The sequence below is a fragment of the Rhamphochromis sp. 'chilingali' genome (genome assembly GCF_963969265.1).
Source record: "Rhamphochromis sp. 'chilingali' genome assembly, chromosome: 7".
NCBI lineage: Eukaryota > Metazoa > Chordata > Actinopteri > Cichliformes > Cichlidae > Rhamphochromis > Rhamphochromis sp. 'chilingali'.
The window spans coordinates 32967230-32985494 of NC_137934.1; the positions used below are offsets into that span (position 1 = coordinate 32967230).

Sequence of the window (18265 nt, forward strand, 5' to 3'; positions counted from 1 at the left end):
TTCACATTGTGATGCATGAAACCATTAAGGAAAAAAAAAAAGCACTACTTTTTCACTTCTTTGGTCAAAAAACCTCCAATGATTCAGAGTTTTGCATAAAGAGTGAAATATATATGTAACAAGCATCAATACTGAGTTGGTTGGCTTTCATTGCATCATTTCTACACAGCCGTCTCCTTGAGTTCATCCTAATTCTTTTTCTGACTATCCTTAAGGGATCCTTTCTCAAACTGGGGTGCACCTGCAGCAAGGCTAAGATGAGATGATGCATAGCTCTGCAGCAATAGACAAGTTTGTAAAAGGACCACTGGGTAAACATAAAAGGGCCGATGAATGTACACCAGATGTCACAAAACTTGAACATGTTTTTATCTACAGGCTGGGGCGCTGCCAGGCTCGGCTGCCTCGTACATTTGTCCTACACCCCACCCACTGCTAGCCTGCATCACACTGCGCTTAACTTTCAGAGTGAGTATTCTTCATTTTTCCTCTCATATTCCCCATATTTTGTACCTGTGCTTCCTTTCCTTTATCCCGAAGTGAATGGAGCATTAAAGCTTTAACTTTGTGGATTATTTGGGTGATTTTTGGAGGGAACACAGCAGTCTCACTAGTCAAACAAACTGGAGTTTGGGGTCAAACATGCTCGGGTGTGGTAAGAATGTTCTAGTGTGGTTATGTCCTCAGGACACCTATCAGGCAAAGACAGAGGAAACGGCAAAAACAGATGAAATGTCTGCAGAGTGAAAGCAGGGAGATGGTGTTTTATGGTCCGTGTCGCCTTGAGTTCTCGGGCTGGCTGCTCACTGCAGGAGGTACAGGTAGGCAACTTTAAAAAAACCCAAACCTTGGTCTCATTGTAAAGCTTTTATTTTGTTCATGAAAAAGTACACGGAGTAGCATAAAAGCTTTCCGACCAACTCGGTGACAAAGGGTTGACGTAAAGCTTTGGACTGACTGACAGTTTATTATTTATATATACAGCAGGTGTTGAAGTTATGTTAAGTTAAAACAGATGGATTTTGTTTGATTCTTGCACTGTGCTTTGGCTGAGGTTTCACATGTTAACCACGCATATCAATCCTCCTGTCAGTAAAGTCCATCTTCCCATCTTTTAAAACATCCTATGGCTCTGACATCTCGATTTTTTACATAAAAGTCATCATCCTCGTAGAAAAGTGTTTCTTTTTTCTTTAAAAATCAAGCATAAATGTGCCATTACCTTTGTTTTTCTTTTTAATAAATTAATTGTAGCATTTCACAATGGCAGAGAATTTGGATAATAAGCACACAAATCACCATTTATTGTGCATCATTAAATATTATGTACATCAAACTAACACCATCGATTACTTCCAGGGAAATGGAGTCCAACACATTTGCCAGTGTTTCTAGCAAATTATACAACATTTACAAAAAAAAAAAGGTAACAAAGAAAAAAGCTCAGTGGTATTTTATAAAGCACTGAGAGTAAGTCCTCCTGATCTGTACAGGGCCAGGTCAGTGAGCGGTTATTTAGCAGTCCTGCTAAATAAAATACTCCTTCTGGTTTTCACTGGGAGCGCTCGGAGAATCCGGCTGGCCGCTGAAGGGGAACTCGTTGCTGTCTTCAGGTTGAGCTGCTTTCACTTCCTGGTTCCGATATGTTTCTTTCCTGCTGCATATGAATCTGGCCATCACTGCCAATGCGGATAGGGTGACAAAAATCACAACAGCAATCACCCCTAAAAACAACAGAAAGGTAAAAAGAAAGAAAAATAATTGTTGAATTGTTTCAGATGTTGTGTAATTGTGCTAAAAAACCTGAAAAAAAATTATCGCTCTCTAATTTTTAACCATATGTTAAAAATCACATAAGGGTAGCATGACATGTTTACTTTGATTACACAAACATAGGAAACATACCTAAACATGGGTAAGGAAAATTTAAATGGATCGTTAAGTTGGCCCCACTTTACACCCCGACAAAGTTTTATTCAATTTATTTGAAACTTTTCAAGCTTACAGACAGAATGACACCATGCATGCAAGCGTTACCAAAAACAAAACCTCCTTGGTGGAGGTAAGAGCAGCTTTCTGCAGAGTTGAAGAATGTGCCCACCAGCACCTCTAAAACTCACTTTGTCACATTTGTTTAATCTTTAGCCAAACAAGGCTGCAGCCAAACACTGTGTTTAGATGCACTTAAGTAATGGATTAAAGTCTGCCGTCCACAACAACCTGTCATCGTAGCTGCCCCACAAATGAGAAATTTGGTTTCTATAACCATGGTGCAGGACAGAGAGAACGACCTGGCAGTTCACAAAGTTCCTGACTGCCTTCAAGCACACATACGACGAAGCAGCAGTGAGTCACACATGCAGAAGAAAGCCCACATAAACACAGTCACAAGAAAAACTGACGAATAACCAAAAAAAGGTGTTCAGTTCTACAGAACTGCATCTTCCCAAAGGTTTTGATTCAACTTTTATAATCTATTGATTTGTTCTTATTCCTGCTGAGAAGAATAGCATTACCTCCAATTAGAGCGGAGTCACTTCTGATGGTGTTGACTAAAGGCTGACCTGGATCCACTGAACCAGGCTGGCCTGCAAACAGAGGCAGAGGAGAAAAATACGTAGAGCAAAGATGAGAAGGCAAGAACATACACACATCTATCTCTATCTCTATATATCTCTACATGTATATATACATATATATATGAAATAAAGTGACAGAAGGTAGAGTTACTGAGAAAGCCATCAGTCAGTACTGAGAGTGCTTGTTTAAAGTCTCAGCACAGCCTTAAAGGACCTCACTACAGTTGTCTGACTAATCTCATCTGCCGCTGTGCCATCACTCTGTCTGTTTACCGAGGAGGATGGTTAATGAGCCAATAAGAAAGTCTAATGAACAGCCATAAGAATAATATTAAAGGCGTACCAGACAGATTCCCACACCAGGAGAAGGTGGGTGGATGGGAGAGGGCTGGCCAATAATATATACATAAACTGAGCATACAGAGGCTGACTTTGCTCCCTGTACCTGATAAGGAGTGTGTTGTTTCTGCTACGTAGGTGTTGGCTGGAGAAGAGGAACCACAGCTTGATTGTACCAATGGGCCGGTGACAATAACAGGGCTGTCAGGATGGAGCAGAGCAGCTTTCAGAGGACTGATGGAGTTAAAATGAACACCTGACAGGCAGCCAGTGAACCCAAGCGAGGCCAGCTCGGCCATCTCGGCATCCAATCCATCAGGCTCTGAATCCAGAGGGAGAAACACACAGCAAGGAGAGGGAAAAGGGGGCAGATAAATAAAACCTCGACTTTGACGACAATGAACAACCACTCATTATGTTCAAAGTCTTTGATTGCTTTAACAGAGTTATACAGTTATACAGTATTCGTACACATCAACAGCAATATGATGACAGTATCAAAAGGTTGGGAAAGTGAAGCAAACTTTAAAGAAAAAATAAACGTCAAAGGGCTGTGATGGTCTGCTTGCCTTTGTCACTGCTCTATTTCTTTTCTACTTCCAGCATAGCGTATGAGTGGGGCAGGATAGCAGATCAGGCTAGTTGGAGACACCTGAGCCCAGCGTTTCCTATATAAACCCCACTCTTCCTCACACCTTTGAGTGCTGTTCTTCAACATGTTTCATGGTTTTGAGTCTCATGATAATTCGACCTCAGCACTGTTCACTCATCCACTCACACACCCTTACTCCTTTTCTTAATAATAGCACCTCGTCTGTTTCTGCTTGTTTTAATTCCATGTTTGGTTTTTTCTTAAATGATCATTCAGCATTTATCCTGCATGTTTCTCTTTTTTGACATGGCATCAAAAGGCGGGTTGCGACTGTGTTTTTTGAGATGGGGCATAAATCATAGCATCCAGCATCAAAGCCACACAAATTATGTTGTGTCTGTCGTGCTGCATCTGCACAAAATAGTGGCAATTTAAGTGACTTTGAACGTGGCACGGTTCTTGGTGCCTGACGAGGCTGGTCTAAGTATTTCAGTATTTCTGCTGATCTGATGGTATTATTGGGATTTGTAACACTTCTGGGGTTTACAGAGAATGGCCTGAAAAAAAGGGAACATATCCAGTGAGCGGTGGTTTGCTGGAGTGAAAATGCCTCAGAGGTGAGAAGAGAATGGCTAGACTCTTGCAAGCTGACAGGAAGCCAACAGTAACTCAAATAACCACTTGTTACAAGCAAGATATCCAGAAGAGCTCTGTCAATGCACAACAGGTCAAACTTAGAAGCAAATTGGCTACAAAAGCAGAAGACCACACAAGCTGCCACTCCAGTCACCTAAGAACAGGAAACAGAAGCTACAATTTGCACAGGCTCACCAAAATTGGACAATAGAAGATTGCCTGGTGTGATTCTCGATTTCTGCTGCAACATTCAGATGGTAGGGTCACAGTTTGGAGTAACAACATGAAACGACATGCCTTACATCAACAATTCAGACTGCTGGTGGTGTAATGGTGTCATATTTTTGGGCAGCTGAGCATCATTTAAATACCACAGCAAACCTGAGTACTTTTGCTAACTGTCTCCATCCATCCCTTTGCTAACTGTCTCCATCCCCGCTTCAGGACACCTACACCAGGAGATGCCGGACTAGAGCAGCGCAGATAATGAAGGACCCGTCCCATCCAGGCAACAAACTGTTCCAACTTCTGCAATCTGGTAGAAGGTTCCGCATCTTCCGGGCAAGGACAGAGAGACTCAAGAGGAGCTTCTATCCCCAAGCCATCCGTGCCCTAAACACACACACCCGCCCTCTCACATCATCTATAATTGACTGAGACAGGACTCTTCCAGACACTAAACCAAGGAACAATGTACATTTCAATTCCTTTAATTTTAAATATGTTTATATTGTCTATCCTGTAAAATAGTCAGATATCTATTCATATTAATGTACAGAATTCACCTGCTTGCTGCTACTACTGCACATTCACCCAGTGTATATACTATATGTGTATATATATATATAATGTTCTTCCTCTACACCCCCCCCCAATTTTTTTGCACATGTCGAGGAGCGTGTCAGGCTACATTTCACTGTGTGTTATACTTGTATAACTATGCATGTGACAAATAATAAAGAACCTTGAACCTTGTGACCACAGTGTGCCCTTTTAATGGTTACTTCCAAAATAATAATGCAACATATCACGAAGCTTAAACCACGTCAAACTGGTTTCTTAAACTTGGGCAGTAAGTTCACTACACTCAAATGACCTCCACAGTCACCAGATCTTAATCCAATAGACCACCTTTAAGATTAAGTGTAATGAAAGATTCACATCATGGATGTGTAGTCAACAATCTTCAGCAACTGTGAGACGCTATCATGGCAATATGAACAGTTCTCAAGACAAAAGCAGGGTCCAGCCCAGCATAAAAAAAGTGTACCTATTTCTCGTGTGCATACCTCTTTAAGGAGTGAGTCTTACTTTCTAATACAGTCACATCCCCGCTATGTGTGGCAGCAGGTGCTAAATAAAATCTTAAGCAGCTATAAATGTCAGTACAAACCACAATTATTCCTGCAGTGCAATTTGATTACACAGCACATCACTGGCAGTCATCTAAGTTATTACCAGAGAGAAACAACTTTTCACCACATTAATGGGACACTGCAGAGTGGCCTGGTTGGAGAGGCCAGTTTATCAGCTGCATATTTGATCAGGCGTTGAGTTTTTAAATTCAGCGTAAATTGACTTTGATTTAAGTATCTTGTGTCATGTGCATATATGCATGAGTCAGCAAGGTATGACTGAGGACAGGAAAAAAAATAAAAGGAAAAGCTGTGGTGGTAGAATGATGGATGTATTTGAAAGAAAACTAATTTCTTTAACACAGCATGCAGGCTCACAAGTCTAACCACCTAATGTATTAAGAAGACAACATCTCCTCTTGTGAGAAAAAGAATATATATAAAAATATATATTAAAAATTAAAATATGTGGAATTGAACATCTCAAACTCAACATGTATTAGTAAAATTACAGCTGATGTGGCAAAAGTTTTGATACTAATCTTACACAATGAATAATCCTTGGGTGCAAAATGCTAAAAAGAGTCAAAAGGTGTTTATGTAGCCAAACCCTGACAGTATATGAACTGAAAAAAACTTTACTTCCACCTCCTTTCACTGTCTCTGTCTCCTTCTGTGAGCATCTGAATCTCTCCATTCTTTCTTGGTCCATTAGTTAGGCTGATGGATGACAGGGCTGGCAGGGAGCGACAGTATATCAACTATTTTGCTGCCTCTCTGATACTGATATGACTGCCCGAGTCCTCTGGCTCAGCATGGGGGCAGTGGGGTTACATACTAACACAGACTGGGTCAAGAATAATTAAAAATAATAATTTTAAAACGTAACAAGGAGGACCTAAAAACAGCAACAGCATCAATTTATATCTGTTTCTTACTTGTGAACCAAGTACAGGAAGGAGTTCAGTAGCTTCCTGACAAAAACAAAATTCAGCCCCAATTGCTTTATAAAATTTGGACACTGTGCAAATTGTCAATTAAAACAAAATGTAATTTAATCACATTTTATTCACAACACAACACAGAAAGCAAATGTATTTTATGTTCATCCCATTTATCCTCCTCTCCCACTCATTGTTTTATTTCATCAAAAATATCGAAAAAAAAAACCCTACACGTAGATATATAAGGGAATAGTGAAATGAGAGGCCTGATCTTGCAAAAAAAAAATAAAAATGTACGAGTCAAAACTGGTTTCAGAAAGCGTTGCTAATCCCTTGGCTCATGTACTTTAGGGCCAGGGCTAATGGATAAAAGTACTGGGCCACTCGATATCATGGCAAAATAGACACGCCGGTCCAAAGCATGAAATAGATATGAAATAGACATGGATGCAGAAGCAAGGGAAAGTGTTTAAATAGACATTCTTACACACATTAGCCGCCTAGCTTTCTGGCGACTAAGCAGCCTGGAATACACTTTATATGTTTTTTGTTCACTACCAGCCTCTTGGCTTTTTTTCACCCCTGCTAGTGTGCAACTTCTGCATGCAGCAATACAATTCCTGCATGCATGTCCATTTAATACTTTGGAGATTCAAACTGTGGAATGGAGATGGTGGATGTCGTGCCATTTACACATTTTTCTGTGATACTGGGTTGTTTCGGAGCCTTCTACACATTACACCTAAAGAAGCTGTTTGGCAATGGAAACCCATGCCCTGAAGCTCCTGGCGCACACTGTTTGTGCTGATGTTAATGCCAGGGGAGGTTTGGACCCTGCAGTTATTGAGTCAGCAATACGCACTATTTACGGGGTGACCCTGTTCTGCTACTTTAGATGGTCTGCCACTGTATTGCTGAGTTACTATGATTTCTAAATGCTTCCAGTTTGCAATAACAGCACTTACAGTTAATTGTAGAGGGAAGAATTTTGACAAACTGACTTGTTTCGGTGGTGGCATCATATTATTAGAGCACTCAGATTTATTGAGCTGTTTATAACAACCAGTCCTTCCACAAATGTTTGTAAAGACACTGCATTACTAGGAGCTTGATGTTTTACATCTGTAGCTTTTGAACTTAAAACACTTGAATTCAAAGGTTAAGAGGTGTTGCAGCACTTTTACCCTGTGCTACCTCTACATTTTGAGAAACAGTGATTTTCTATTTTAGCAATATAAAATCCTTTCTAACGCCCACAGGTTCTAGCAGCAGTGAAAAATCCCAAGTGATGCTATTCAAAAACAGCGTAGGGAATTCACTTAAGTGTTTCTTTCATAATGAGAACTCCTTGCAGATAAATCAGCTGTGCAACTACTGCAGCAATGCTGAAATACAACATTCTGTCATAGAGGAATAGGGGGAACGGCACCTCCTGACTTCCTGGTTTAGTTTGACCCTACCCACAGCAGATTAGATTTATTTATTTTTTTGGTTGTTATGCTGAATTGAAGGTGCTGACTCCAATCTTCTAAGTAATTTGTTCTTTTCATTCTCTCCTCATTACCATACAAAGTGAAGGACCTTTTTCTGAAGTTGTTATGATTACAGCTGTCTGAAGCCTCGCTCAGCTAGATAGATATAAAGACTGTGTTACTCACCGCCCTGATACCACAGATAAAACTGCACAGACATGCAGGTATGTTTTGAACTTCTGCACTAGTGCCATTTACACAATTATCTTAACCTACCATACTTTTAGATGCATCTACATCGCAGTGACTTTCGCAGAGTGCTGTCCTTTTCTAATCTCTTCAAGAGAGTGACCAGCTGAATATGGATGTTAGCTTGATTTGCTTCACAGAGTCACAGCTGTTGCTTGGGCTGCAGCTTTCCCTCTGTTCCAGACAACATGATGACCAGAGAACAGCACAAGGATCCAGAACACCACTTTGCCACATGAGGCCAAACATCTCAGTACTGTTATTCAAATGAGCCGGTACTGGTGCATGTCCTAAGATAGCCACACTCACCCTCCACTCTGCCCAGTATGAGTGATTTGATGCTGTTGAACTCCACATCAGATGTCAAGTTCAAGTCCTCTCTGGCGTTCTGGTCAATCTGAAAACAACATTAAGCAAAGACTTTTATGTCAAGTGTTTAAATGACGACGGCTATGTGAGCCACAGTGAAGGAAAAAGCATAACATGTGAGGATTATATGTTCAGCCTGGAGCCTGATCTGCATATTCTAATGAGAGGCAGTCTGAAATGTGACTGTGCGATTCACAGCAGCTGAGCAGGAAAATACTGAGGTAGTAAACGTGTCTGAGAGAGATCCTCTCTATTTAAAAAAAACAAGCTAGGAAACAATGACATTTGGGCTTTAGTCTCATTTGTCAATAAGACATTTGCTAATGCTGAGACTTAAGTGGAGCGATAGAAAACAGAGTGGTTGTCATAGCTTGACTACAGAGAGGAAATCTGCCATTTATTATATTTTATTTTACTTCCGAAAGCATCCTTGTGGTCAGGGTTGGTTTTTAAATTAAAGAAATAGCTGCAAGCATCAGCCCACAATACTTCCCTTCCACTCAGAGCCTGCCAGCAGACTCCTTATAGCACCAGCGGCTAAAGCAGTGTGAGCAGCAGATTAATTAAACAATGTACTCTTTAGCTCTTAGACTTAAATGTTGGTGGAGTTCTGGGGGAAGAAAAACCTGTGTGTCATTCCATTTGGTGGTAACAGCCCAGCTTGCTTATGTCTGCAGAAGCAGCAGAAACCGGTAAGAGAGAGTAAGAAAAATCTCCCGTGTGTTTGTATTCACCTGCACAGAGACGATATCTGCCAGTCTCCTAACAATCACTGTGTGCAGGCGCCCATCAGCCACGTTTATGACTCTGCTTCTCAGCGTCTCCACATCTCTGCCGCTGTGCAGCTTGTACCTCAGTTCCAGCTCGTCTTCACAAACACAAAGCAACAGTACAATTGTAGTCGAATGGATACAGAATAAAACAGTCAGAAAGTCAAAAGTGGTCATTTGGTCAAAGTGTTCTCAAACGATGACAAGAACTGTGTTAGATATGTGTTAAATATAATGTTACTAAAGACCACAAACAACAAAGTAGATCTATTCATGGAATAATGCAAAATATGAATCCGTATTATTCTTTAAATGGTAATCTTTGGCCTCAACATGTCTGCAGTTACAGTTGCAGTTGGCACAAATGGAGCAAAGCCTGTGATAAAGTTCAAGTAAATTAGTTTAACTGCACTGTGTCAGACATGCACAACATGCCGCACTCTCTTCATATCCTATCCCTGCAAAATCCTCCTCCTAACATGCTAGTGTCCCTCCTACTATGTATCGTGTTGAAGGGTTGAAACAGCAGGCAGTGCTGCACCTCGCCCACACTTGTAAATCTTTTTCTGACTTCCCTTATTATAAACGCAGCAAGTGGTGAGCTCAGAAGCTAAATCTGACTGTATTCTACTGCTATAATAAATGTTAGATGTCTGACTAAATTGATGGTCTCTCATTGCATCACCTCCTCTAACTACTCATAATCTGACCAGACAATACAACTGCAAATTTTCTCAAACTTGAAAACAAACAAGTTGACGTGCGGAGTCGAGTTCTACAGTCACCTGATTCACAATATGGTTAATGGGATGTTATCCACATAGCAAAATTGGTATGGCCCGGATCTGGCCCACACAATGTGCTTACACATGGCCCACATACCGCAGAGCATGATGGCCCTTTGATGGCCCAGATCAGGTTTGCCAGATGTGGCCCACACGAGGGCCAGCACAAGGCCAGTTGCAGACGCACTGGTGGTCCTGCGCTGGCCCATGTGTGGACTACGTCTGGCAAACCTGATCTGGGCCACCAAAGGGCCGTCATTCTTTGCAGTATGTGGACCATGTGTAAGTTGTGTGCAGCCACGGGCCAGTTGCAGACACACTGCTGGCCCTGTGCTGGCCCAGACCAATTTCCGCTCTGGCCCCAGATGTCAGCCTAATGTTTACCTTAATCAAGCCATGTAACAACAACATGTGCCAGAACATGCAAAGGTAACATGACAAAACTCTGTTCTGACAATGAATGGACTGACTCTTATATAGCGCTTTTCTAGTCTCCCGGATTACTCAAAGTGTTTTATACAACATGCCACATTAACCCACTTTCTCTAAACTGAGTGCTTCCTAACTGCATACTCTTGACATGCAGACTGGAGGAACCAGGGATCAAACTACTAACCTTCTGATCAGTAGACGACCTGCTCTACCTCCTGAGCTACAGCCACCAAGTAGTAAACGCAAGTAAACCCTCACTAGGTTTTGGATAAAGTGTACACTCACAAACCTGTCAAACCTGCATTTGAAACGTTGGCCACCATAGCAGTATAGTATTGCAACATGGCATTTGGGTCTTCTAAGTAAAATAGGAAAATAGGAACATAAATAGTACCATCATTGCCAGACATGGCCCACATCTGGTTGACATACACCCTGTCATGACACCGGTCAGTCAGAAGTGCCAGCTTGATGCCAGATCTGGGCCAGACCTGTTTTCTAAGAGCCTGGGCCACATAAACCAAACCACAATTCACCAGAAATGTCATGCCATCACATAGACAGTGCCATCTATGCCAGGCCTTGCCCATATCTGAAAGACATACGTATCATGCCAGAAGTCAGCCTGCAGTGCCGGCTTGATACCAGATCCGGGCCAGACCTGCTTGCTATATGGTTGGGGTTATTAGGCCAAAAACTCGGGTTAGCTCGGGTAGTAGATGAAAGAAACTATTGTTTAACAAAACCAAAGAAGAAAACAAGCCACATATCTGAATATTTTAATAGATCGTCTACAAACCACGTAATACTGTAAGAATTAACACTTTATAATAATGGATTGGATTTATATAGCGCTTTTCAAGGCACCCAAAGCGCTTTACAATGCCACTATTCATTCACTCTCACATTCACACACTGGTGGAGGCAAGCTACAGTTGTAGCCACAGCTGCCCTGGGGCAGACTGACAGAAGCAAGGCTGCCATATCGCGCCATCGGCCCCTCTGGCCAACACCAGTAGGCAGTAGGGTAAAGTGTCTTGCCCAAGGACACAACGACCAGGACAGAGAGCCCAGGGATGGAACCGGCGACCTTCCGGTTACAGATGCGCTTCCCAACCCCCTGAGCCAATCTTTATATCTAAGATTAAACTCCATGATACAAAATTGATCATGTTTCACTGTTACATTTATATCCCTTGGCTGCGGATATAATTTGAATGTTCTGAGATTCTTGCAGGCTTAAAAGATGAACAGAAATGATAAGAAATAATATTTCTTTAGTACTACACATATAATTTGATACTCTATGCTATTTCTCTCATTTTGACTTTTTTTCAGTATGGGCTATTAATTCCCTTATCATAAAGCCATATATTTATAATAAAAAGACTTATAGCTGGAGCAGTGTCTGGAGCAGGATTTCAGTGAATGAGTCATCTGGGAAATTCTTTTTCTGTGCAGTAGAAGGGGCCTTTAGGAAATTGCTTTGATTTGTGCTTTGGCACAATCAAAATAAAACTCTCCCTGGGATTTAATTGGATACTTCAGCAAGAGTTCAGATACTTGATATTGGCTTGATCAGCTAATTTAAACTTGCTTTCTTTGTGTCATTAAAAAGCTTCAATATTGTGTCTACAAAGCAACAACAACTCTATTCATAACAAAAAAGGATATTTTCAGTAGCTTAGACGATAAATCCAGATATTTTAATCAGCCCCTTTGGAGTTTTGAATCTGATTGGTATTTCCTATTATTCCAGTTTACTTACTTTGAATACAATGACAAAACAACCACGACAAACAAAACAAAGAAATAAAAATAAATAATTTAAAAAAGACCCCCCTCTCAAAAATAAATGATCATTTTATTATATCTGCACCAGATATTTTTTTTCAAACCCAACCCGACTAGTCAGGCTCTGTTGGAAAAAAGCAGCATAGGACAGACAGAGAGGGAGGAGAAAGCAAAGGAGAGAGGAGAGGCTTAATTCAACAAATTGCAGGAACAATGAGATGAGAAAATAGGTTGCAGAATTAAAAAGACGCAATCATTTATCAACAAAAGACAGCCAAGAGAAAATGCTATCTGAGAGTCCTCACCATTTTTGTTGATGAGCAGGATCAGGTACTCTCTGTAGAACGAGCTGACATAGAGCAGAAGAGCAGGACTCTGATTGGTACTGAAGCTCAGAGAGATGTTTTCTCCTCTTAGTGTGATATCTGAGTAGATGGATGAAGGCAAGCCACTGCTGTTCCTGCTTAGTTCAAAGGGCTCCTTCAGGATGTAGGTGATGGATGTTGTTGACTTAAAGGTGGCTGAAACCTCTGGGAGTTAAGAAGTTAGTGAGAAGTGTCACTGTCGGAGCTGAATGTGCTGGTTTAAAGACTAAATTCAACTAATGCTCTTTGCAAATTCTGTTTTGATGATAAGCATCACATCAACTGAAGAAAGTAGAAAATATTTTTTAAAACTCCAGGTGGACGAAATGGATGCAAAAATTCAGAGTTGACGTCTTGAGCTTCATATGATAAAGCGAAGCAGCAAATGGTTGAGATTAGGGAAACAGTGTGGCTTTGATTAAATGTTAATGAGCATCTGGTTGAATACTTTAGTAAATTTTGAGTTTTGCAGTATCTGAAAATGTAATTTAATATCTGGCTTAAGGTCTTCTCTGTGATCTCCCTGATTCTGCAGTATCTTCTCAAACTGCCTATCTACACAGTCCAGACAAAGCAAAGTAGAGAACAACAAAGGAGGTAAGTACTTTTTGATGAATAACTCAACAAGTTGCTTTGCGAGTTAATCAGCAGTTTAAACAGCAAAACATACTTTACCTGTGGCATTTTATCAGGGCAAGCAAGGCAAGCATTGTTTAATATCGGCATGATTTTTTTTGCCCCCCACCAAGATTTGATGTATTTCCTAAGTCTTCCTTTAAGTTTGTGTTTTGAGCAGTATATAAAGAAATGCAGGTTGAGATTGTTTGCATAATATTGTATATTAATGCCTCTTCGGTGGTCCATACGGTTAAGATAGGTCACTGAGTGCTTTGCCTCACACAAATTAAAACCTGCTCTATTCCACTCCCCTTCTTGAAGTTTTTTATTATTTTTTTTATGGAAAACTTGAGAAACTAAATAAAATATCAAATTTCCAAAAGTTTTTATTTAGTTTCTCTTGTTTGCTCCTTCTCTCTAACAGGCATGTCAGACCTGATATGCTTTAATTACCCCCTATAACAACAACTAAGTGCAGTCCAAATGTATGGACAGTGTGTGTCACGGCCTGGAGGGTCAGCTGGTCGCTGATCAGCTGATTTCTCTCTCTATCTCTCTAGTTCTCTCTCTCTCTCTCGCCAGGGCGGAACTCATTATGGCTTCACGCCCTTGGCCCGCGCCCTCGGAGGAGGAAACACCTGTGCCTCATCAGTGTGGATGGCATTTAAGCCAAGAAGCAGCGGCTATTCTTCGCTGGATCGTTGTGAGAATCGCGTCAGTGAAAGTCGAGCGTCTAGCAAATGTTTTTCCATGTAGTTGTGTGTTTCTTTGTGTGCAGAGTCAGACCCTCTGGACTGTTTTCCCTGGTGTTCCCTGAGCGACGAGTGTTTGAGTGGATTCATGTTTGGATTGTTTGGAGAGAGGCAAGAGTGTTCACCTGGATTTCCCCCGGAGCCCTGCCCCTCTCACCTTTTGCCCCACACCTTTGGAGATAGCACTGCCCTGTACCTTTTGTATATACACTCATTGGACATTGTTCATTAATTAATTCTCCTGTGTGCATCAATCCCCGGAGTCCAGCGCGTGAGTCCACCTTGTACACCGTGACAGTGTGTTTGTGTCCTCTAGTAGAAGTTGCAACGTAGCATTACCAATACCAGAGTTTGTGTTTTCATTTAGCTCTTCCACTGCATATAGTGTTTCTCCACTGCGTGCCCTGATCGCTGCCATAGCAGATTGTAGGCTAATATTAGCTGCCCTTACCCTACTGCTTTTAGGAAAGGTCAAACTCATTAACCTGAATAGTGTAACAAGACAACACATGGTCCTGATCTTTTCTGGTGTAACATTATGTGTATGAATGACAAAGCATAAATCAAACTTTTAATTCAAAGTTTTATACTTTTTTCTTCTTTCTTTCTTCTATTTCCATGTTTACTATAACAGTGAGCGTAAGAAGATGTTGTTCCATTGAGAGTTTCACTAATGTAATGCCTGTGACTGATATATGAAATTGGCCAGCAAATCTCTTTTCCTTTATTTGGAGAGCAGCTCTATAGGATGCACAGACTGAACTGTCAAAATAAAGTGCCATAAAAAAACATAATAAGCTGCTGTTAAGACAGAAGGAAATCACTCTTGATTTTCAAAGTCATTCAAAAGTTGGTACAAGTGTTATAAAATGTGATGAAAGCATCAGGAATATATAAATGTATAAAGTACTAAGATGTTCATTTATTACAGAGAAAGAGAAAAGAAAAAGTGTCTAAACATATTTTCTTGCACTTATAAAATGTTACCATTAAAGCCTTAATCAAGATATCAATCATCCCAGAATGCTGATTCTATTTTTCTGGACGTAGCGTTTCAGTGGGAGAAACATATGAGAGTCAGAAGACGACCCTTGGACAGGTGATGAAATGTTGGACAACACTACATCCAAAAGAACAGAATCAGCTTACTGTGATCTGAACCAGACACTTTCTAGGTCTCTCAATATTACAGGAATATTATGCAGGGTTGTAAAATACAAAACTGTGTTTCAGAATAACTATCTTCAAGCGATCAAATACCACCCTAATATTTCTTTTTCATTCCTTATCTCATGAAAGATCCAGCATCTAAAAGTGTACTCTGCCTTTCTTAGACACAAACCTATAATGAATTTTATGCTGAATCAGTCTTTCATCTCTTATGCACAAAAAAAATGAAATTGTCAAGGCAATAGTAGGGACAAAAATATGGAGGGAGCCAATTTCAACTCTAGAGATTTCCTTTCAATTTCATTATGATATCAGACCATGGCTCCCTGAGGTGTTTGCTGCTGCAGCTTGTGATCTTAAAATATTAGTCGTTCTTGTCTGGAGGCTGCTGGATATTGAGATTTCTGGGTCTGCAGTTATGAATAAAGTTCACGTTAATACTTTTGTTTAATCTGTTAAATATAGAAGGAAGCCTTGCATTTGCTTTTAAAATATATTTAGTAAGGCACAGAGCCAGAGAATGTGCACATCCTAGCTTGAATTGTCAAGGACTTTGACGGCGACGGTCACTGCGCACTGCTACAGTGGTGTTATATCAGTCAAAAAGTAGGCCAGCTCGAAAGGAGATCTTGCTCTCTTCTTCTTTTTCTTTTTTTGACTCAAATGGATACCATGATGTATGAAATAATTATCATCAGAGGTGTGGACTCGAGTCACATGACTTGGACTCGAGTCAGACTCGAGTCATTAATTTTATGACTTTAGACTTGACTTGAAAAAATGTTGTAAGACTTGTGACTTGACTTGGACTTTTACACCAATGACCTGGGACTTGAATTGGACTTGAACCGGTTTACTTGAAAAGACTTGATATTTTACCCCAAATATAAAATTTAACATGCATATTATATGGAGATTGAAAATGTGACGTCATTCACGGGTAGAACCGCAAAGGATTCTGGGAACTCGTGGCAAGCGGTACTAGCGCACGCAGGCTTTCAATTAAAATCAGTCACACAGCGATAAAAAGAAACACAAAAATGTCAAGAAGCTGTTGTATTATTAACTGCAATAGCCGGTCGCATGACAGCCACGGGAAGCCGACGGGTAAAGAGATCGGTTGTTATCGGATTACGTCGTTGAAGAGAAATTGTTCGAGCCATGTTTCCGAAGTAACAAAGAGGCGACTGGATTGCAGCCATTCAAAGATCAAATATAACGTCCTAGAACACTCCAGCTCACAGGTTAGTCTGCTCCAAGCATTTACACGAAGGTCAGTCTGCTGTTGTAGTTAATGCGTCATTTTTCTTAACATAATTGGTGATATAGGTTACAAGCAAGTCTGGCGCTGAACAGAAATTGTCGCGCTATGCTCCTTTGTTTATTGTGCATAAATAGTGAATTGTCCTGACACAATATTGCGTTTCGCTTCTGTTATTATGGTACACTGACAAAAACATATACTTTTATTCACAGGATAAAACAGGTTTTTTGTATCACTAATTGCCCAGTACGATTACAGCATACAATATTATTGTCACTGCTACATTTCTGTGATGCTACCAGAAATTATTTCCACTACTAATTAATTACCGTTGAGCTCAAAGGTTATATTAATAAACGGTTAACGAATGTGTATTTATGACGACGATTTGTGAGACTGGTAAACTTATGATACGTACGATGGTCTTTCGTTCTACACGGTGCATTTCAAGGTCCTGCACCCATCTGTCGGTAAACTGTACCTGGGCTTGTTGCAGTGACCGGAAGTTACTAAACTTCATGAGTGTATGCACTCACAAGAACCGTATAATTATAAATATGCATATAAATATGCTACAATGAGATAGCTGACTTCATCTAACTAGCAAATGTTTTCCAGGCTACGTTGGTGATGCAGTTTTTTTTTAATGTGTATGATATTTTTGTCATGCGATTTTAAAGCCGGTCCTACAACCGCATCCAAGAATAACATGCAGCTTATCTCAGAACTGTCGGTGAAAATTATTCTTGGAGCTAAGTTTAATTGAGCTGCATTTTAAAGAGGTGCAATTTCACAATTTGTGTATATTTTCTAAGTTCCCTATTTTGTCATGTGTTGAGAAAAACACAGATTTTAAAATTACATGGTCTAATATTTACATTTAGCATATAACTGCAACATTATTTTTTCGTTTGTTTTTTTTAAAGACTCGAAAGGACTTGAAATTCAAAGTTTCAGACTTGTGACTTGACTCGGACTTTTACACCAGTGACTTGAGACTCGACTCTGACTTGCCTGACATTACTTGAGACTTGACTTGAGACTTGAGGATAAAGACTTGAGACTTGCTTGAGACTTGCAAAACAATGACTTGGTCCCACCTCTGATTATCATACTGTATTTTATAAGACTTAAAAGAAGGTATTAAGACAATAAAGTGATACAGTGTTTACTGAGCTCATAAATCAAGTGATCCATAGCCAGAGATGGGCAGTAACGTGTGTAATCCGATTACTTTTTTTGAGTAACGAGTAAAGTAAGGGATTACTATTCCAAAAACAGTAATTAGATTACTGTTACTTTCCCGTAAGCACGCTGCGTTACTGCGGTACTAAAACCGTGATTTTCTTGCGAGAGTGTCTCATGACAATGACATTTATTTGAAAGACTGAGTGTAAACACAAAAAATATTTTATTTTATGTGCTGGAATGTGCAGAAAATAGGTTTAAATGTTAAACAAATTTCTTCCAGTCAGTGAATGTTGCATATAATTTAATTTTTGCTTGATGCATAAAGTTAAAAGATTAAAACTAATAAAACAAGTTTTAAAAAGAGACTTTTCCATTTGATTACATTTTGTATGATGGATTATGCAGAAAAAGCAGAATTGGGCTGAAGGATCTATCACTTTATCACCTATTCAGGTTGTAAATCGTGTTTTTAAAAAGTAACTAAGTAACTAAGTAATTAATTACTTTTGAAAATAAGTAATCAGTAAAGTAACGGGATTACTTTTTGGGGGAAGTAATCAGTAATTAGTTACTTATTACTTTTCTCAAG

At 40.0% G+C, this 18265-nt stretch overlaps 1 protein-coding gene across 1 annotated transcript in view; it reads right to left on the reverse strand.

The window, feature by feature from the left end:
• Positions 1-905: 905 nt before the first annotated feature.
• The window catches only part of LOC308400130 (contactin-associated protein-like 4), a gene marked incomplete at its 5' end in the record, with an annotated part of 110366 nt that continues 93006 nt past the window's right edge, over positions 906-18265 (reverse strand). Inside the window, 6 exons of the mRNA XM_080887629.1 lie at positions 906-1724; positions 2517-2588; positions 3025-3240; positions 8476-8563; positions 9270-9403; positions 12622-12846. Coding sequence (XP_080743755.1) covers positions 1528-1724; positions 2517-2588; positions 3025-3240; positions 8476-8563; positions 9270-9403; positions 12622-12846 — 932 coding nt within the window. The 3' untranslated portion in view covers positions 906-1527. The remainder of the gene's footprint in view (positions 1725-2516; positions 2589-3024; positions 3241-8475; positions 8564-9269; positions 9404-12621; positions 12847-18265) is intronic.